This window comes from Lontra canadensis, unplaced genomic scaffold (genome assembly GCF_010015895.1).
Source record: "Lontra canadensis isolate GAN:19392208 unplaced genomic scaffold, GSC_riverotter_1.0 scaffold7, whole genome shotgun sequence".
Classification (NCBI taxonomy): Eukaryota; Metazoa; Chordata; class Mammalia; order Carnivora; family Mustelidae; genus Lontra; species Lontra canadensis.
Genome location: NW_022631001.1, coordinates 6490110 through 6512619, shown reverse-complemented (window position 1 = coordinate 6512619; position 22510 = coordinate 6490110). Strand labels below are relative to the sequence as shown.

At 47.6% G+C, this 22510-nt stretch overlaps 1 protein-coding gene across 4 annotated transcripts in view; it reads left to right on the top strand.

The window, feature by feature from the left end:
- AMOTL1 (angiomotin like 1) overlaps nucleotides 1-22510 on the top strand; it is a 152338-nt gene that overhangs the window by 22044 nt on the left and 107784 nt on the right. For 3 of the 4 annotated variants that reach the window (XM_032852767.1, XM_032852770.1, XM_032852769.1), the window contains 2 exons: nucleotides 3677-3812; nucleotides 15447-15497. In XM_032852767.1, the coding sequence (XP_032708658.1) occupies nucleotides 3677-3812; nucleotides 15447-15497 (187 nt within the window). Of the gene's footprint in view, nucleotides 1-3676; nucleotides 3892-15446; nucleotides 15498-22510 lie in introns of those variants that run through there. The other variant, XM_032852768.1, reaches the window with a different exon arrangement.

The following is a 22510-nucleotide window of genomic DNA, read 5'->3' as shown; positions in this document are numbered from 1 at the left end:
ACACATATATGTATATATATATATATACATATGTATATATAATATTTATTTATTTATTTGACACACAGAGAGAGCACCAGCTGGTGGAGTACCAGGTACAGGGAAAGGGAGAATGCTCCCCGCTGAACAGGGAGCCAGATGTGGGCTCTATCCCAGGATCCCGGGATCATGACTTGAGCCAAAGGTAGACACTTAACCATCTGAGCCACCCAGGCGCCCAGCAAATGTCTTCTTGAGACATCTGAGAGTTAGGATGGATAAAGTGTGGTGATTGATCCAAGATTCGTGTGTAGCTTGTAAAATGATTCTTCCTATGGAGGCAGCTTATCCATCACCTCACATATTTACCTTTCGTTCTTATTGCTGTGCATTAGATAGACCTCCAGAACTTACTCATCTTACGGCTGGAAGTCTGTACCCTTTTACCAACCTCTCCCTATTTTCTCCACCTCCCTGCCTCTGGCAACCACTTTTCTCTTCTCTTTTTCTAGGAGTTCTACTTTTTTTTTTTCTTTTTGGATTCCACATATAAATGATATCATGTAGAATGTCTCTTTCTGGCTTATTACACTTTCATAATGCCCTCCAGATCTACTCTGTATGTGTCTGTGTGTGTAAATGAAACATATTAATCCAGGGGTACCTGGGTTAAGCATCTGACTCTTCGTTTCAGTTCAGGTCATGATCTTAGGGTCCTGTTATTGAGCCCTGTGTCGGTCTCTGTTCTCAGCGCCGGAGTCTGCTAGAGTTTCTCTCTCCCTCTTTCTTGTCCTTCCCTCCTGCACTCTCTCTCAGATAAATACATCTTAGAGGGGTGCCTGGGTGGCTCAGTGGCTTAAGCCTCTGCCTTCAGCTCAGGTCATGATTTCAGGGCCCTTGGATCGAGCCCCGCATTGGGTTCTCTGCTCAGCGGGGAGCCCGCTTCCCCCTCTCTCTCTGCTTGCCTCTCTGCCTACTTGTGATTTCTCTCTCTATCAGATAAATAAATAAAAATCTTTAAAAACAAAAACAAAAACCAAACAATACAACTTAGAAAACATGATAATCTAGAAAAATATGAATTCATTCATTCGTTAATAACGCACACTGTTTCCATATGTTGGATATTGGAAATAATGCTTCTGTGAACATGGGAATACAGATGGTTCTTTGAAAAAGTGCTTCTCAAATCCTACAACCGTAGGATTTCAACAAGCTCTCCCACTCACAACACCCCACTTTATCCTTTAGAGAAAGTATTTGCTCACCTCATTTTGTCTTTTTAGTTTCTTCTTCATGGACTTAGTCTTTGAGAGAGTTTCGTCTTAGATAGAGGTTTAACACTTTCTAGAAGGCCTGGAAAATGTTTTCCAGACTCCAATCATTCACGAACAACTCTGGGGTTCCCTGTGATGGAAGCAGTGATGTTAGAATGCCAGTAACAGATGTGGTTGATCAAAGTCTTCCTCGAAATGCTTGTGTTTGATGTAATTTCATTTCACATTTTGTGTGTGGCTTTCCCAAGCTGTGGTGTGAAATTCAAGCATCAGAGAAACCAGCAGGGTTTTTAGGTTGAAGTTAATGAAACAATGGGAACCTACATAGTTCAGATTTATTCAGAATCTAGCCTCACACATCCAGAAGAGATCATCTTACAAATCTGGCTCCTGGGGGCCAGGGAATGCCTAGGCCCCTGGGCCAAGAAGGATAAGGAAAACCACTATTTAATTCATCAGTACGGCTCTATTTTTTGTCACAGAAAGCTATAAGAATCTCCAACTCACTTCTCAAAGATACTGCAAGGAGTAATGAAATGGTTCTGAATGACCAGTCTACTGGAAATCAATGTTGCTTTTTAAGGATGTAATATTATTGTAAATAATGCTAAGATACAAGATGTTGAATACTTAGGTCATTTGATTAAATGGTGATGTCAGCATGATCATGGCTCAGGACTGGATTTCCATTCCAGACAAGTTTTCAGTCTTGCACAGAAAGCATGTCTTGTCCCGATCGCAGATTATCTCTCGCCTTGATCAGCCACCTCTCACGTGTTCAAGCTGATGTCTCAGTTTGCTAATGGATAAATATCACAGCTTTCTCCACCCATGGATGTGGGTGGATGGGTTGCCTTTGTATGTAAAGCATATTATTATAGGCTGCAAGTCTTGGAAGGCTGAGCAAGCCTTTGACAACATATGGTCCTAATTCCTTCATTTACATTGAGGAAATGAAGCCAGAGAGAGTAAGTGGTTTGCCCAGTCACCCAGTAGTTCCCAAGTCAGGGGGCTGAAATTCGGATTTATTGATAAACCCAATGTTTTTACTCTGGCATTGTGATATATCCCCTCTGGTCTAGAATTCCCTTTTAAAACTTTTGGGTGCTTGGATGGTAATCAAATCTCTACTAGAACCAGTACCCAATTTAGGTACCTCCTGGTGTTTTCTGAGCGATTTTTGGGTCTTCATTGCAATTTCTAAGAGTACCCAATTTCTCTAGGCAGACAACCAAAAGGCATACAAGGCAATGTCCGCAGTCAGTCAGGCAGTGTGGGAACCTACAGGCAACTTCCCACAGTGTTCTGGAGACTAGATCAAGCCAGCTGGTCTGATTACAACAAATGATCATTGGTGCCTATCCTAATTAGGGTGACAGGACTTCTGATGTGGTAAAGATCCCACTTGCTGCATTCCTAGATTAAGTCAATCCATCATTTTCAGTTATGCAGCTGAGAACCTGCTGCATGCAGAGCTTCATGAAAATCTCTTTGAAATGGGGGCACCTGGGTGGCTCAGTGGGTTAAAGCCTCTGCCTTCGGATCAGGTCATGATCCCAGGGTCCTGGGATCGAGCCCCGCATCAGACTCTCTGCTCAGTGGGGAGATTGCTTTCTCCTCTCTCTCTGCCTGCCTCTCTGCTTACTTGTGATCTCTGTCTGTCAAATAAATAAAATCTTTAAAAAAAAAAAATCTTTTTGAAATGTAAGTCAGAGATCGGCCATGAGCTTCCCAGATATAGGTTGAGATTCCCCAGGCTGGACTTCTCTGAGGCAGCCGGTGAAGAGATCTTCTTAGGAAAGCCAAGAGCCCTCCACATCATGGTGTTCTAGGGGGAGATAGAAAATCAGCCTCCGTGGTCCTTCTTGGCCCTGGTATTGTTCTTTAGAATAATATTTATTGTATACCTTTTTCAGACAGTAATAGTAATGCATGTTTATTGTGGAAAATGTGGAAAATTCCAAAGAAAATAAAAAGCACTCATAATTCCAATGCCTTAGGAGTTCCTTCCAGGTTTCTAGTCCAAAATTTTCCAATCTGTGCTTTAGACATATATGGAAGTATATGCCTGTTTATTTTTATGAACTTGAGATTCTACTGTATCCTATCTTAAAATTCTAGAAGTCCGTAAACCATGCAGAGCTCAACACACTAAGTTCTTTGCTCAAAGCGTGGCATATGGTGTTTGATCAACAAATATCTGTTAACTGAAGGGGGAGGGAAACCATGATTCGTGGAGTCAACCAGCCTCCTTGGAACATCTCCCACTCGGACCATGCCCAAATCTTGACAACAATTTCTGCATGCTAAAGAAACATAAGGAACTGGAAATGACGACTTTCCTCCCAGAAAGCTTCTTCTTCCCAGAAGAGCATCAGTGGTAATTCATCTCCTGTTTTTGTGCTTATTATCTCCTTCAGGAGATTCCATTCGATCCGAGAGCTCCACGGACAGGACGGTCCCCTGGAAGCATGGACCTCGGTGAAACATGGCCCCTGGAGGAAGGAACCTGGTTGTCTCATGCTGGAATTCATCACTTTGCCAACACCAGAGGGGGTATGGCTGCTTTTGATGTCCCTGATACACGTGGTACTCCTCAACTCCTACACACACTGTGTCAACCCAGCTGTGCTCAGTACGTGCCCCGTGCTGTTTGTCTTTTCAAAAGCAGCCAGGTGGACGGGAGAGGAGCAGACTTGGGAGTCAGGGAGATCTGTGTTCAGATCCTACATTTCTTCCTTACCAGCTTTGTGGCCAGAGAGCTTATCATTTTCTCAGCTCTAACATGAGAGTAAGAAGGTAGGAGGTTATTCATACACCTCTGAGCACCTAACATGTGTCAGGCACTGTATTCTTGGTTATCTTTTTTTTTTTTTTTAAAGATTTATTTATTTATTTAGAGAGAGCAAGAGCATGTGTGAGCGGGAGGAGGAGCAAAGGGAAAGAGAAAATCTCAAATGGACTCCTGGCTGAGCGTGGAGCCCAACACCAGGCAAGAAGTCAGGACCCTGAGATGATGACCTGAGCCGAAATCACGAGTGGGATGCTCCCAATGGAGCCCCCCGGTTTCCCCTATATTCCTGCTTATCTTGTCTCCTCTCCTCTCAACAGCTCTGCAGAGACTGGCACTGAGGATAATACAACCAGGATAAACAGAGTAGGTCAGCTCCTGTCCCTTCCTTTTGGAACCGATGAACAGTTCAGCATGAAGTGATAGGGATGTTGTCAGTTTCATAGTTCATGCACATGTAAGAACCATAATCCCCCTACAGACCTGTGGGCCTCTTTCAGGTCTAAGGGTCCACCCCCTCCCCATTCCCCAAATCTAAGGGAGATCTGCTTTGGTGATAGGAGCCATTCTGTGGCTAGGGAGACAAAGGCCACTGAACTTAACGCATTCGTGTGAAGGTTTTAGTAAGGTTATGCCTCCCATTGTTGTTCATTCATTCAACCAATACTGAGCATCTACTATGTGCCAAGCAGTGGGAACACCTGAGAGCAAGGTAGGCATGGGGATCACTAGGACACACTCTGCCGTGCTCGTCTCTAAAGTGGGGTCACCCACACGGCACTGCATCTAGGTACATCCCCAGCCAAGGTTATGGCTCACAGCGGGGGAGAGGGGATTGCCCATGGGGAAGGTCAGCACTTGGAGAAAACTTGGAGCAAAGAGCCAACAGCTGTCCTCTCCTGTGCCCTGTCCCCCTGTCCCCCTTGCCACTTTTTAGAGGTTCTTATACCAGTATTTCCTCACCACCCATGGAATATAGTGGAACCTCCTTGGCTCAACACACAGCCCTTCCTGATCAGACCTCTGCCTGCCTCTCTAGACCCGTCTCCTGATGTTCGCTACTGAACACAAACCCTCCATGGCTGAACAGACTGCTGCTGCCACCTTGGATGCATCCCCCACTCACACAGTGGGAGCCTCTGCATGAGTGGTTCCTAGTGCTTGCCTTCTGCTTGGCGCCTTCTCCCCCATTCCCAAAGCTTCAGTTGATGTCATGTATTCTGGGGTCTCTTCCTGCCCCCACCTACCCACCCTACCCGGGTGTGAACACGAGTCCCAACTTTGGCACTCCCATAGAACTAACAGATTCCAGGTCACAGCGCCTACCCCACTGGGCTGTGATGGTCCCTATCCCGGACAGTCTGTGGGCTTCTTGAGGCTGGGTCTTGCTTTATTCACCTCTGCATCCCTTGCACAAGCAGCCCGGCAAATGGTTGATGTGTGTATATCTACTGGCAGGTGGCTGGGGGGCTCCACAGGTGAACTGGGAGCAGGACCATGTCCCATGGGTATCTCTACCCTCCCCGAGAGCCATCTTTGACGGTGTTAACCCAGCTGGACCTTGAACAACTGTCGCTTGGTCCCAGCGCATCACTTTCCGGGATGTTCAGTGCTCCCCTAGCATTTCCTTCCCCGCTCCAGGCTGGTTCACAAAAGTCTGCAGGCAGAGGAGAGAAAGGAAGGAGGTGTGCTTTGTCTGCCCGTGCTTTCGTAACCGAGGCGACAGAAGCCCCCAGCATAGAATTTCAGAGGCTTTCACGATCGATCGGGATCGCTGGGACAAAGTGGGGGCTAAAAGCTGCTTATTGTGACCAACTCTGCAAACCACTGTGTCCCTCCATGAGTTCACCCTGTCATGTATCTACTGTCTTCGGGGCATGGCTGACTAGTAGGATGGGGACAGACCTGCCAAATGGGGAGTCTCTGTTCTCAAGTAAGGGATAAGCTTCTGGGGCTACTGGAGGAACTTAGCTCTATTGGGTGACAGGTACCCTGATAGGCATCTGTTCCCATCCAGACAATCAGTATGCAGTGAGGGAGGCATCTGAGACACGGTATGGTATCACGGTGGTATGTGGGTGGAGCATCGTGACAGAAAATCAATGAGCTGAACTTGGACATCCTTCTGGGCAGCTGGTAGTGGGGTGGTTCTCCAAAGCCTGGGCTGGGATTCAGGGAAAGGACTGAGGTCCTGACAGGACTAGAGAGGGGACCAAAATGGGAACTTGCACTCAGAAATAAAGGAAGGGTAAGCCCTCTGGGCCAAAGCTAATTCAGAATTGGAGTAATCACCGAAAAAGAAAGAAAGAAAGAAAGAAAATAAAAAGGAAAAGTCAAGGTATATACATTGCACCAGACATTATGCTGAGCCTTTTTCATATAGAAAGAGATGATCTCAATTCATTCGCATAGCCTTATTCTTGTTTTATAAATGAAACAGCACAAAGAGGCTGATACGAGGCTTGCACAAGGTCCTTTCGCTGCTGAATGGCAGAGTGGGTATTTGAACTTGGATCTGCCTGACCCAGAGTCGTGACAGGCCATTGCTCCTCCCTTTACCCTCCAACACTCCCTACTCTGCCTTCTCAGTTTAAGGCTCCGGTGGGCCAGATATAGATTTTTATTGCTGGTTATTTCTTTGTCATAGTAGAAAAGAGCACTGGCTCAGAGCAGGGCCAGAAAATCAACAGTGATGTTGCAGTGTGTGCATTATCATCCAAGACCCTCCTACGGCCACTCCAGCTAATCCACTGCCAAGGCCTTGACCCACCTGCTTCTGAGCATCTCTTCTCCATGCCCTAAGCCCTGCGCCAGCTCTCCCACCACTGGCTGGTACTGGCAGCTCCACTTCTGAGACCAGTGTGGGCTAAGAGAGTTTCCGTTTCTAGTGCAGTCCCAGAGAAAGTCCTGGAGGGGTCCAAGCCTTGGGGTTTTGTTCTTGGCTTCATGGAGTCCTCTGAGAACTGTGCTATCTGCCAGGGAAGCTCCGTCATCCTGGTGAGTCATAGGCCTGGAGGCGGGGCCAGATCCACACGACATCTGTCTCTGTGTTATCCTTGGAGCATCTCGGGCTGCCATTGGAGAGGGACAGCCCCCGGGAAGCTGGCGAGGAGAGCTCAGGATGCCTGGGGGTGAAATGGAGTTTCTGGAGGAAAGTCCCTCTGCCACTCTTGCTTCCTACACTCCTGAAAACACCCTCCAGGGTCTGGGTGTGTGGTTTTTCAAATTCCTTGTAAAGGTCTGGAACACATTTCCACACTGTGTCTGCAGTCCTGGACACGTCCAATAGAAGGGGTTGGCCAGGGTTTGGCCAGAGCTCTATGTCTGGCTGGGACATCACCAGCTGATCCTTCGATTTGCCAGCTGCCACGTCATCTGTGTGGGGATTTGGCGCAGGAGAGGCGTCCTCCGCATCCTTTCTTAGTGGTTCTCTAAAACACTTTTCTTCCTGTTACAGATGTGCTCACTCAGCTCTCTGGAATCCTACTGTCCTCCCTTCTTCCCTGGGGACCCAACCTGCTTACGCTCCTCAGTCGGAGAGAGGCAGGAAATTCAGGACCCCACACCTGGTGGAAAGGCCATGACCCTGCCCCAGCATGGGTGCAGAAACAGGAAGGAGCATATTTCCCTTCTGGTCTCCCTCAAGGTCAGGGAGAGTGTTAACATCAGTCAGGAAGGAAAGGAGGAGCTTTCTCGGGGGCGGCAGGTGTGCCTGGCGCTGCTGCCAACATTATTTGATTTTGCATAAATTCTCACTAAAATCTCACCAAGGTGTTATTGCCTATCCCCATTTTGCAGATGAGGAAACTGAACCTTGGGGAGGCAAGCTCATACAGCAAATGCCCGCCCAGCTCACTTTTGAACTCAGGTCTTTCTGTTGCCAGGCTATGCTGTGTCCATTTTACTTCCTTGATTGTTGGTTTCTTTTCTTTCTTTAATGATTTATTTATTTGAGAAAGAGGGAGAGAGACAGTGGGGGTTGAGCCAGAGGGAGAGAATCTGCGAGCAGACGCCCTGTGGAGCCCAACGTGGGGCTAGATCTCATAACCCTGAGATCATGACCTGAGCCGAAACCAGGAGTCAGTCGCCAAACTGACGGAGCCACCCTGTATGTTGGTTTCAAAGGACAACACCATCTGGCATCTCCACCTTTCTGTGAGGCTTGATTCTTTTTCGCCTATTCCTCTTGCATATGGTGTGGTAAAAAGACTAACACAATGGAATCTGTTACCCACAGTCCTCTCTGTTGGCATTTGTTTGAACAAATTCCATAAACATCATTTCAGTTTACATTGCACCGAGGCGCTCACGGTCTGGCAGGTTTGGAGTCTCACCAGGGAGACTCACCGAAGACTAGTGGCAATGTGAGGGCCCTGGCTTCTGCAGCTCCTTCCAGCACCTAGGCTATGTTCACTGGTGGGGCCATAACTTTTTGGAAAAACCATCTCAAGGTGGAAGAAGAGAGGCCCATGCAGGCCAGGCGGACTATTTGCAGTCTCTGAAAGGAGAGTTCGTCCCGGGCCCTGGTCCAGGAAACTCAGGTGGAAAACTCGAGAAGGGACAGGTCTCTGCGTCTCAGCAGGAACTCACATGCATGCAATGGATTTCTTTTTTAATGGTTTGGTCACAGACTTCAATTGCAGCAAATGTTCCCCCCGCATCCTTAATCTTAACACAGGGTATTTTGTCTGATTTCACTCAATAGATCCGACTGAGTGCGAGTTGGAAGTGTATGATTTTCCTCTGTGGGGACCTTTGTCTGTGTGTATTTTTGGAATGGTTCTTTATTCTGATTCATGTCCATATATACCTTCCGGTAGTTTCTTGGCTCAGCCAGAGTTTATTTCCTTTGATACGATGTTGAGTGAGGAGTCTTTTAAATCTTCATCTTTGTTTCATACTTAGTAATAGGAATCCTGGAGGGCTGGATGGACAGTTTGTTCATGGATCTCATGAAGCCCCTTGCCCTTGTTTGTAGCGCCTACTGCGTTGGCCTCCGAATTGTTCGGAGAAATTATTTGACGTCTTTACCCAAACGAGTCCTTGACATCCTGGCAGACATAGTATCCTTTCATCTCTTGGCTTGTATTGTTTCTGCTAAGGATAAGAGCTTTTTCTGAGGGACAAGATAGTTAACTGCTCTTCCCGTGGAAGCCGTTTCTTTCTTCTGGAAGCTATAAAACACTTAATGCAGTTACCTGAGGTTTTGGTTTTCATTTAAGGGAAATAAAGCAACTATGTTTTCTTTCTCCGTCTCATTAGGAATTATAAAGAAGTTGGGTTGTGCTTAAAATACATATATATTTATATACACACACATAAAAAATATATATATTTTACATACACACACACACACACACACACACACACACACACACACACACACACATATTAAACCCTAGGAGGAGGGGAGATTGTCCTTGGGGTGGATTCAGCCCTGGAGGTAATACCATGACCATTTTAGTGAAAATTTCTTTCTGAGGAAACCTTATGGTTTGTCCTTGGTTGGCCTGTGCTAAGAGGACACAGATAAGAGACTGGATAACAGAAGAGAGTCGTGCTGTGCTCAGGCAGCTATGGCCCATTCTTCTCTCCTAAATCAGTCCTGCTCCTGCTCCCCAGGGAGAAGGAGGGGGTGCGGTGGACACGGCTTTGCTGCTCTGCCCTTAACTAGCAGAGGGCCTCCAGGAGACAGAAGGCTACCTGCTGAGAAGATGAGCAAAGGGCGATGTCAGGGAGGAGAGGAAAGCAGAGGGAGGGCTCAACCCACTTCTTTCTGTCTTTCATGCTTGAAATTGGTGTCCTTCCAGGGGCTGGGGTTGGGAAGGCTGTGGAAGGATCCCAGCAGCCTCTAGCTATCATTCAGACTTGTTATTATGGAATTTGTGCAGCTCTTTCTTGCAAAGGGAATGGATAACAGACTTTAGCAGCAAAAAAGTCTCCCCACGTGGCATTTAGCCCCTTGCCCATTTCTTAGAGGAAGAAGCTGTACCTGTATGAGACTCTCCTCTATTCCTCTTCTCCAGTGACCCAGCAGTGGTGTAGCTCCTGGGGACCCAAGAGTCAGAGCAGACTGTCTAGAGACAACAACAGGCCCAGTCAGTGGCCTTTCCTCCAAAGGCAGGCCCTGCAACATGTGGGCAGAGTTGGCTAGAGGATGATGGCACTCTCAGACTGCAGTGGCCATAGCCTGGCCAGGTGCAACGCCTGCCAACTCAGCAGGGTGTTAGTGATGGGCACTGTACTCACAGCCCTATTCTAGCCACCCCAAAAGCATCTGCAGGGTGCTCTTGGCTTGAGAGGTGGACCTAAGAATTCCTTAGATTCTAGAGTTAGAGCCAATGTTGCTATATGACCATACTTCATTCACCAAGGAATGAAGGCTCAGATGGAGCTTTCCAGATAACTGAACCATGATCCTTCCAATGTCTACATTTTGTTCACAACTTTACTGTTTTCTGCTGATGGATAGGACCTTTTTTCTCTGTTTTTTTTTTTTTTTTTTTTTGTTTGTTTTTTTTTTGTGCACTCTCTTGCCCTCCTAAACAGAAAATAGTCACACCCCAGCTTATGATTGGAGTTGGACCAAAACTTCACTTAGAAATTTATTGCCTTGAATTTGGAATCTGTAGTATGATATGTGACTTGGTTAAACAATTCATTTATACATGTGGATATGCCTAAAAAATTCTCTCCCAGGACACACAAGAGGTTGTGGATGGTATGTCAGTCTGGGGATGGAGAGCAGAATAGGATGGGAAAGTGGAATTCATTTTTTAGTTTATACTTATCTATAGTAAGTAATTTTTCCTTTACCTAGAACATATATTATTTGTCTAAATAATAACAATTAATTGACATATATATATATATATATATATATATATATATATATTCATATGAATATTAAAGCTAGGGGTTGGGTTCCCAGGCTAGCTTCCAAAACCTATTCAACTCATGATGTAGCAAACAATACTAAAAGTGAACATTAGATCTTAGCCCCTTCTGTAATCTGTTTCTATGGAGAACCTGAGCCCCAGAAATATTTCCTCCTTGCCACTTTCTCCCCCACATGTCCTCTCTCTAATAAGTGCTGCCCTAGAAACAGGAGGAGGAACTTGTGGATCCTGTCTGCAGGTACCATGGTGAATGAGGATCGCTCTCCTTCTAGAACAGTCTGAAGAGAGGTCTTGGCATGGTCGGGCCCTCTATGTTGGACAGGAAGGCACATTTAGCAAGCACACACAGTGTGTGCTCTGTCTCAGACTTTACCGGTTTGCTTCTGACTGTCCAGTGAAATAAGTCAGGACACCAAGGTTCTCAGAGATTTAGTAACATCCCTGAGAGTGCCTTCTGAAATCAACAGAGCTGAGCTTCCAACCTATAAGCTTGTGCACTGTCCTTCATAGATCAGAGACTGTCCAGCATAGCCATTTCTTTATAAGGGGCCTATAGAAGTCAAGCGTACGTAGGCACTTTGGACACGGCCTGAGGTTCTATAAGATCCTGTGAATCCTGTATTAGATGGGAAGCAAAGGGAGGGCAGGAGCCTGTTCCCATCCCCTTTGCCTCTTCAGTACTTAGCACAGTCCTGGAAGCATGGTCAATCCCCCATAAATGTTTAAATAGCAGGGAATAGCATTGCCTGCTCTGCTCAATTTTAAGATAGGAAATTGAAATCATATATTTAATATTTTTCAAAAGCAAAGATCAAAACAAGAAACATATTTTCTCATTAACCTTCGAGTGATTAGGAAATTCAAATAACTGAAGTGTTGTAAGGAAATCTCTTGGTTTATTAGGCATCGATCTGTAGGAGCAAATTGAAGGACATGCCATTGTGAGGTAGAAGAGTTTGACAGGCTTTAGAACCTTTCTGCCAAGTAGCACATTTATTTTGCTCTTCCCCTGGGGAAAACCTTCTCCCACTGCCATCTAACCAACCTACAAGCCAACTCTGAGAATACAGCTGAAATCAGGGCAATGTGACCTTGCCCTTAATTTGAAGCATCCTCTGACAACTCAAAGTTGTTGAAAGAAAGTAAAGAGCCCATTTTTCTCAGCTGTAAAGGAGTTTGCCATCCAATGATAACTAATATATTACCTGATTTTCAAAACATGACTATGTCTCTTCTGGGGGCTCCAAGTGCATTAGTTTATTATGCACTCTAATCACACAACCTTATGAGTCGGGTGTGATATGATTTCCATTATCAGAGGAACTACAGCTTGTAGAAATTAAATTACTAACTAGTAGCAGAACTGACATCAGAACCAAGGTCCTCCATAGATGATCTCTCTTAGCACACAAAGAGTAATGGCTTCTCAATAAGATGGGGACACAGAGGACACTAAACTTCAAGTCACTTGAGCCCATCTACACGTGCAATCAGTGGATCAAAAGCTACTATTGGGACCAAGAACTGGCCATTGGAAGTGGCAAGGGCAGTCTTGACCATGGCAAGAGCTATTTTGGAAGACTGGTAAACTAGAAACTTGTTTGCCTTTAAGAGCAAAAGAAAGAAGTAGACACAATGAGCCTTGACAATTCTTTTGATGAATTTTGTTGTAGAGGGCAGCTGAGAATTGGGAGCCTCAGCTGAGGAGAGAGGTGGTGTCACGAAAGAGTGAACATAGTGGAATGTCTGTATACTGATGCGAATGCTCTAGGACAGAGGAGAACAGTAATTTAGGTAGGAAGGGGGAAAAGCCACATAAGAGGGAACAGGATTTGATCCACAATGGGGGATGTGGCCTTAGATGGAGTAGAGCTAGTTCACCCATAGTTACAGGAGAGGAGAAGGAGAAGTAGTGCAAGCAAATGGAGAGGGATGGCTGGGCTGTACACTGGTCTACTTGAGGTCAGCAATCATGGACTGGAAATAAGGCATGATGCTATGTTTCTCCAATCATGTTTAGCTGGGTGCTGACAGATAGAAAGTGGAAAATCAGATTTTATCGGGGTTGTGGCTTTTCCAGGTAAATAGTACGGAGAGATGGGGTGGGGGGAGATGAATCTGAAGGTGTACATAACAGAGAAAAGGCAATAATGATCCCAGATACTAAGGTAGATAAAGGAGGAAGAGAGGTCATGAGAAGAGTAAGGGACAGAGAAAAGGTCATGGGATAAGGAAATCATAGGTGAGACTGGATTAAGACACTGGATTAAGATAACAGAGTAGACTGGAAAGGTAGGAGGTGGTGTGTGGAGAGTAGAGTGCTTGACATTAAGATTAAGATTTCCTTGCCATCCTCCAACTATCCCAGCTCCCTGTGAGAGCAGGGAGCTGGGATAGTTGGAGGATGGCAAGGAAAAGAGATAATGTTGAAGAGGTGAGAGACCAGAATATGAGAAGAATCCACTATGTATATGCAAAATAAGAAATACACAGGAATAGTACTGGGGAAAGTGACAGTGATCTAAGTGCCCGTCTCTTCAAGGAATGAGGTGTAATAATCCAAGGGTCTGAAGATGGCTACAATAAATAGAGGTGGTGGCTGACATGGTCTGTTATGTTCAGGGAGAGTCAGGTTTGGATCAGAGTAATAAACTGAATGGAACCGTGAAGGGGCTGAGGATATGGGGGATTGTGCTGGTGATGAATCATGAATTCCTAAGGGCGAATGGGAGGATCCTAGAAGGTGGGAGAGGATGGAGTGATGCCTGCAAACTTTCACCCAGCACATTCACCTCTTGGATTTGGGAGCTCCAACTGTCAGGAGTGAGAAAAAAGAAGAGGACAGAGAGAGAGGCGAGGCGGCTCAGGGATGAAGCCCGTGCTTCGCCAGCATTCTTCCTCGAGCAATGGCTAGCCACAGTGGCTTCTTCCACCCTCCCAGGTAATTTGTAAACCAAAAGCTGACAATGGAAAACCTGAAGAGGGCTGAGTGTTTACAGAACTGGAACACACTGGCACAGACCCAGGGGCCCTCAGGCTGCCACAGCTGGTGATCTGGTCTCTCTGAGACTAGACTAGAGGGCTCCCCAAAGGTTGCCCAGACTGTTGACTCCCACTGTTAGTCTCCAAGGACAAGGACAGAGAAGGGAGAGCCATTTCCCAAGTTTCCTCTTTCCTTCCTCTTAACTCCTCCCGGCATCAGGGAGGTCTTGCTCTGTGGAGCACATCCCTAAAGCTCAGAGCTGTCCCAGGCAGAGCAGTGAATCAGTCCTGGGGGAAAATACAAAATGCATCTGCCCAAGTTATTCAGGTCACCGCCCCAGAGAGGGAAGTTCCCACAATCGAATATGAATGACTTCAGGACCTGCATCTTGGACTCTCAGATCATAACTTCTGTCTGTACGTCCTGCTTTAAAACCACTCAACTCTCTATGTAGTAGAAGCTGCACTGCTCTGCTCTCCTCAGCCTCTCTCTCTCTCTCTCTCGTTCTCCCTCCCTCCCTCTCTCTCTCTCTCTCTCTCTCTCACACACACACACACACACACACACACACACAAACACACAAACACACAGTGCTGTGCTGTCCTATCCCTAAGTTATTTAACTTCGGAGGCTCAGTCTTCCTGCCTTTGAAATGGAGACATACTACCTTCGCTGTTTGAACCAAGGTGGTCTCTTAAGGGGAGGAAGTATTGCTTGGACTGCAGTTAGGATACAGGTTCAAAAAGAAGAAGGGGGCTGGGAGCAATCGAAGCTCTTTCTCCCCTGGGGCAAGATAGACTCGAGCATAGAAAATCCTGCCCAGAACAATCGGTCTTCCAAGCAGCGGAGTAGGGCGGACGTCATACAAGGCAGGAATCGTTTTAGAACCGGTTATGCTCCAGTTTTTAATAAATGGTCAGAGGGGGCGGGGGTGGGGGAGGACACCCTCCAACAGGGAGTCCGGAGGCAGTGCGCGCGCCTCTGCGGAGCGTGACGGCCGCGGTCGCCTAGCAACCGGCGGCGGGGATGCGCGCGGGGCGCCCTGCCTGGTGGGCGCGGGGAGCTCGCCGCCGCCACTGCCGCGCGCCCGCGGGCCTCCCGGACCCGCCGCGAAACTTTGGGGCTTCTCGGCGGCGCCGGGGCGTCAACGCGAGGCCTGGCAGACGCAGCGATGCTCCCCTCCGGCTGAGGGCTCAGGATGAGGTCGCCGCGGCCCGGCGCGCCCGGCCCGGGGACCCGCGGGGTCGCACCCGCGGAAAGTTGGCGCGCACCTGCCCGCGCCTGGGAGACGCTCGGTCCCCGATCCGAATTGTCCCCGCAAGTTTCCTGGGCAATTTCTTACCCGCCTTGGATCGGGTGTCCCGAATCCCGCCTGGCCGCCGGGTCCACGGACTCCCATCGGTGGGAGAGAGAAACCCGCGCTTTTCTAGGGGACCTGCTCGGTAACAGATGCTTAATCCGTTTGCCCTGAATGACTGCGATTCTGTTTTTGTTTTCTGCTTTCTTTCTTCCTCCAGACAGTGAGTTTGTGGAAGCCCCTCCTGCGCCCTACAGCCCGGAGGAGTTAGGTAAGTCTAGCCCTTTTGCCTTTTCTTCTCGGAATTCCGCCCTCTGAAAAAAACGAGAAACCGCGAGTTTGGGGGCGCCGAGACACTATCCGCCGCAGGGAAGGGGGCAGGGGACATTTCCCGGGAGGTGGGGGCGGTCACGATCCTTTCGCAGCAGGGACCTGCCTTTTCTCGGTGCGTGTGCTCTGGGGTGGCGGGGAAAGTGCCAGATGTGGCGCGCGCGCGCGCGCCTGTGTGTGTGTCCCTGTGTCCCTGTGTGTCCAGGTCGATGGTGCTGCTCCGAGGAGCAGGGCACAGCAAACTTCCTGGCCTGGGGCCTCTGGAAGCAGCCGGACTCATCTTGCCTGGAAAGACTCACCGGTGGCTGGCTCTGTCTTGCCAAGTACCTTGCCGAGAAGGGCAAGGTGAAGGTGGTCCATAACCTGAATTTAACCAAGTCGGGGACCCCAAAGGGTGGCGGTCTAGTCACGACTTGGGAACTGCGTTCCTCCCTGGTTTCTGTTCCTCATTCAGCCTGTAGGTGTCTGGGCATAGGGCATTTCTTCCTCCTATGGTTGGTGCCTGTCCCTATAAGTGTAGATTTGTGGTTGGTGAACTGCGACACTCCTGTCACAGACAGACTGTCATACCTTCCTTGTGCAGAGGGAAGGAAATCTGCACTGTCAGGTTCCCTCTAAATATTCCTGCCACCCAGTCTCACTTTGGTGGCTCAGTGGTTGGTCCTCCCCCCCCCCCCCCCCCCCCCCGACTTTCCAGTTTAGTTTAGCTGCTCACAATCTGGGTTGTCAAATCTGTCCTTGCTGTTTTCTTATCACCAGCTTGAAAATCTTGCCTTCCTCGCTGGAATGACAGCTGTTGAAAAATGTTTACCCACAGTAACATTCACAGCCTTATTTCTGGTCAGCCTCTCCTCCTAAATAAAATTCCACCTCCTGGATGCTTCCATTCATTTCCCTGGGCCAGGCACCCAAAATAGGTCTGGATCAAGGCTGGCATTCTGAGGCAGGAGACGGTACCTTGTTTGGTTCAGCAGATGTGTTTCTGACAAGTTGGCAATCCTTGTCTCTGTAAATGGAATTATAGATTAAATTCATAAACAAAACTAGCTTTCAAAGGCTCACTATAGCAAATCCTTTTAAGAAATGAAAATGCCATCTAAACAATAGCTTTGCATGAAGTGATTTATTGAGAGGACAGATTCTCGGTGATCTGCTCCACTCGTGTATAATTGTGTATTAATGACACCACCGTTGGCACTCCGCACTGTGACAGAAGCTATTTGGCTCCCTTAAATCATAGATAAGCATAAGCAAAGGCAGGCTGAGCATTCCTTGCTCTGAGAGATCGCCTGTATAATTCCTAAATTGAGTTTGCATTCACAGGATGATTTATGTACCAGAAAGGCCCAGGTGTTTGACCTTCTTCCATTTCCATAGCTACTTCCCGGAGCAAGAGATTGGGCTGTGCTCAGTGCTAAGGCCCTGACAAATAGGGACAGCCCTTTAAATTTGTGGTAGAGAATAAGAAAGCAACCTTCTTTCTCCTCCGTTCGCCTGTGGGAAATGCCCAGTTTCTCATGAGGAGATGAGAGTGTTACCAGAACCGTGAGGTTCCCTCTTGGGCCCTGAGATTGCGGGATGCCTGAGAATAGAAAACACACGGCTGAGAGCCTGACACCAGGGTTCTCACTGCTTCGTTGTCCTTAATAGATATGGTCACTAGCCTGTTTTCTCATCTTTGAGAAGCTGGTGTCGTGCCAGGTGACCTCTAAGGGGTCATCCAGATGCTGCGAGGAGCCCCGAGCGGAAGGAGGCCCATAGCCTCCTCTGGGTATTTATTATTTATATTCACACACCATATTGTTTGCGTGCATGGTGTCTCCAAAGGGGTATTCTCCCCCAGACAGAGTTGCTCACTGGATGGGACTGCATTGTTTCCATGCTGCTCAGATCAAAGAGGAAGCTGGCATCTCTCCCTTGGAGAGAGTCATTATGGTTTTCGGTGCTTTTCTTAGAAGCACAGTGAGAAAAATGCCTCTTACAGAGTTGATGAGCTTGTCATTCTTTCTGGAACACAGGGGAGTACAGAATCAACCCCTGGCCAGAATACTAGGGACCTGAAGAAGAAGTAGAGGGAAGTGATAAAAAATTAGTTTGAGGGGCGCCTGCATGGCTCAGTAGGTTAAAGCATCCAGCTCTTGATTTTGGTTCAGATCATGGTCTCAGGGTAGTGAGATCAAGTCCTGAGTTGGGCTCCCCACTGGGTGTGGAACTGGCTTGGGATTCTTTCTCTCCCTCTGCCTGCCCCTCCCCCAAAACAAACAAACAAAAACTTAGTTCGAATTCTATCATTGCAGTTACTTGTGACCTTGGGTAGGCAACTAAACTGCTCTGAGCCTCGGTTATCTCCTCACCCGAATGGGGCCTCGCATGGATATTGTAGATGGTGTCTGTAAAGCCCTAGCACCATGCGTTGTATGCACAGATCTTCAGCAAGTGCTCGGTGCTGTTATATTATTATTATTATTTTTTTTTTCATTTGAAAGGTACTTACGTGCATGAAGAATGGAATGGCTCTTACCACTTGTCCCACCTATTAACCAACACCATTTTTATTTCTAGAAATTTCTCTTCAACTACCTGGTCTACAGGAACAGATGCTCAGGGATCTGATCAGGTCAATTGAATTATTTAGTGATTTGTCCATGAAGCAGCACGTGGAATCGTTTTCCATCTGAAGCCTTTGGTGGCAACCCCGCTACTTTCCTGTGGTGATTGGTGGTTGGTTTCACCTCCAGATTTTCATCTAAGTCTCCAAATGAACTACATGGCCCCTTAGCAGGTTTATTCTCAGTGTTCAGCAAGATCGTGTAATGAAATTAACTTACAGAAAAAGGGGATTTTGGAAAGGCAGTGGAGCCAAGAGTCTATCTCTAGATGAGTGCCGTATTGAAGGCTGCCTGTGACGGAGAATCTGGAAAAGTCCTCTCTCTGTGATGGTGCCATTTTTCAGGGAGACAAAGTCCACACCTGTTCATTGCCTTTCTATAGTCCCACCCATGGGCAGAAGTACTGGCCATCTGAGTGGGCAAGAAGGAACTCCTGGAGATTTGAGGTGAATCCAGATGTGCCCACATCTGCCCTTATCTAGTAACTTTTATCGACTCCCCTACCTAGAGGATACGTACTCGGTTAGGCATGGGAGGACCTCCATGATCTACATCACCCTCCACCTTCTCTAACTTTCTTATCACTTTGGAACCAGGGGCAGTCCTCAAAATTCATCTCTGTTCCCTGCACCTGCATGTTTCCTTTTTCTCTTCTCCTTTTCTCCTACCCCTCTTTCAACACTAAGCCCATGTGTCACATCCTCCTGGAGGTTGTCCACACTGCACATTAAAAGTCCTGAGACCAAGCCTTCACCTGGAGCAGTTACATCAGAATTTCCACAGTGTGGCCCCAAGTATCGGTGTTTTAGCAGTGTGCTTTTTCAAAATCACATTTCTGGTGTGCCTGGGTAGCTTAGGCAGTTAAGTATCCAAATCTTAAACCTACTTTAAAAATAAATAAATGAATGGGCATGGAACCTACTTAAAAATTAAATTTCGAGTGATTCCTGTACGTAGCCAAGGTTGTGAGCTACTGTACTAGATGGTGGCCACTGCATTCTTCATAAATCTAGCGGCCACATAGAGCCTGGCTTCAGTGAATGCTTGTTGAATGAGAGAAAAAGGGTCACCCCTGGGATGCTTTGCCTTATCGGGTACCTATCTCTAAGGTTGGCCCCTCTGCTTGTTATAGCCATGCACTCAGGGACAGAATCCTTCGACCTGTGCCTTGGAGTTCTCTCCTTTGTTCCTTCTTTAGTCTTATCCCGTTTATTTTTTACCTTTCTTAAAAGTCAAAGTTTTAAAACTGTTCTTCAGTATAAAAGTAACATGTGCTTATTTTAGAAAACCTGGACATTAGCAAAAATGGGGGGCAGGTCCCTTCTCACCATCGAAAAGCAGACAGCCCCCATGTTCCCTTCACTTCTCCTAATCAGTTGCCCTCTGGGCCTAACCCTCTGGTTCGCCCCACTAAGCTCAGTTGTAGCTGTCAGTGCTCAGACCCTCAGCTTCCCCAAGAGTCCTGAGGGAGTGCTCTTGACCACAGCATTCTTAGGAGCCACAGGGCCAACTCCGCTGAGGGCAGGTATACCGTGAGAAGGAGTTTGCCTATGCAACTCTTACTTTCCTCATTCAAGCAGGATGTATGGGCTTTATTAGAATAAATGATAACGTGAGTGTAACTTCTTTAAAATAATAACTTAAATGTTTACCAGCCCACCCCCTTGCCGTCCTTAGATGATGAGTTTACAGCTCGCCATGATCAAGGCGGTTTTCTCACTTGCGTTATAGTCTTGTGTTGAGTTGTCTCAACCTGGAGGTAACAGACTCACTTCTAGTGAGTCTCACTAGTCCCATTGCCTCACCTAGACGGGGGAGGATGGGAAATGTAGTCTAGCAGTCTGCCAGGAAGAACGCTTACATTGGTGATCACCAGCTGTCTCTACTAGTCATGTTGCTCAAAGCAATGATGGAGTCACATCCTGGCCATGCAGGTGCTTGGTCTCTGTATGATATAGAATACTGGCTTCACTGCTATAACAAAGGCTAAGATGACAGTGACTTAAACACGAAGCAAGTTAGTTTCTCTTTCACTTAGAGCATAAGCTAAGCAGTCCAGGGCTGCTATGGTGGCTTTGTTGTGCTATGAAGTCCTGAAGTGTTGCTTCCACACAGTTTAGGGTGGCTGCTTCAGCTCCTACCATCACGTCTGCATTCCAGTCCATAGGAAAGACAAAAGGAAAACAGAGGGCACAACCTGAAAGCTGGGCACATCATTTCACTTACGTTCCTTTGGCCTGAACTTGAATCAGGTGGCCACACCTAGCTCCAAGAGGACTGGGAAAATGGGGTGAGAGTAAGGTGGAGTCTGTTAACAGAAGAATGATTGGGTAGGGTGCAGGCGGAAAGAGGTGTTGGATAATTAGTAAGCTTTTAAAGAAAGCCAGTCTTAGTGGTTAAGAACATGGACCTGGAGTCATACTGTGTGGGCTTAAATTTTGCTCTACCTTTTACTTGCTTCATGACTTTGAGCAAATGACTTAATCTGGATCTCCATTTCCTATCTCTAAGACCATGCGTCAGCTACTCTCTGATGTTCTGCCAGACCCACCCGCCATCCTTTGCCATTCTGCTCTATGCCCTGGAAGACATACCTTTTGGAAAGTACCATCTGGCTCCTAGTTGGATTGGGCCAGTGAGAGGCACTGGCAGGATATGAGGGCGTGGTGGGGAAGGAGGTGGTGAAAAGAAAGAGATGTCAAGAGACTAATTCCCTTCCTGGCAGACTGTGTCCTCCTCGGCCGTGGCTCCTCCAGAGTCACCCTCATGGCGTTAGATCTTACTGGATTCTGGAATCTCCTCTTCTGACCTAGGCTGGCAGTGCCTCCCCACTATGGATGTGCCTAGGGGGCTTCTTTCCCCTTAACCCTGCTTGGCCAGTGTTGTCCGCATGGCCTTCATTAGACCGTCTTCGGGCACAGCCTGGGCACACTGTCCATTTCCTGCTAGGGCCCCCGGCTGAATCGATGGGGATAGTAACGGTATTGGCCTCAGACCCTGGGGGTGAGAGTGAATGAATGCATTGTAGGGTTAGTGCTTGAATGCGGCCATCATTAATTGTTTACTGTTTTCATGTCCCCAGGCAAGCCCTCTGATACCTTCAAGTATGGTGGAAACCTTCTGAAGGGTTTAATTGGGCATTTAAATGAAATAATATTGTCTCCCACCTACCCTCCCCCACCCTATGTTGGGGGCTGCAGCAAGGGGCAAGAGTTAGGAACAAATCTTGTTCCAAGTCAGCTGTATCCTGCATCCAAAGTTTCTTCCTTCTCGTTATATGGGGATGAATGAGGAGGAAGATGCTGGGCTTATCATTTGTTTATTCTGTGCTGGCACTTTACATGTATAAACTGTCTACATAGCTTCCCAGCTTGGAGTTTGAATCATGCCACCCACGCTGATGCCCTCAAACATATCCACTTCTGAGGATTGGCCTGCCCATATTAACAGATCAAGTCTTTCTCTAAGGCCACCCTCCAATGTTATTTCCCGGAATTCTCAGGAGCGCTTATTTGCGTCCTGTCAGTTCTGGCTGCTCTAGGCTTTTCCTGGGGGAGCTAAAACCCACCACACACCTCACTGAGGCCCATGGACATGTGTTAACTGCTCCGTGACCTCTGTTCTTCAGAAACTGGTGGCCACACGACACTGGCCAGGCTGCTGCCACCCCTGCTCATTCCAGAACCTGGAGGCTTGGCCTTCACTTGCGACCTGGCTGGTTTCCCGGTGTCCTACCCTCTGCGGGCCGCAGGGGTGAAGATACCACTCTTCTCTGTGCTCTTCCAGCCTCAGAGCGGGCCGGGGCCTTCTCATTACTTCCCAGAGCCACTGAGAGTCTGGGATCGGGTTGGCTCCCTGCCCTGCGCTGGCTGTCCAGACAGCTAGGGCCAGTCACCCCAGCCTGGGATCTGCCCCAGATCTCTCCACCCTTGGAAACCTGTCTGTCCTGCCTTCCTCCTACCCCAACCCCAAACATAGCCTATTCTCACAGAGTGTTCACCCCCCTTCATCTTTCTCTCAGGGTGACTGACAGCGGGAAATTCAGTTCCCTTCGCAGGAAACCTCACCCTGCCGCAGGGTGCGGGCCCACCTCCTGGCTCCCACAGGACAGCCACCGAAGAGTTCACCATTGGTGTATTGCCTAAATCTGGGCAACTCCGTTCTCTTCTGTGATGGATCTGGTTGGGGATATCAGCTCATTTCATCCTCGGAACAACTCCAGGGAGCAGAAGGAATTATTGTCGCATTACGGAGGAGGAAACACAGTCTCACACTGGTTAAATTATCTTCCTCAAATCACACAGCTAGTTAGAGGCAAATTTTAGATTAAAAGTGTAATCTCTGG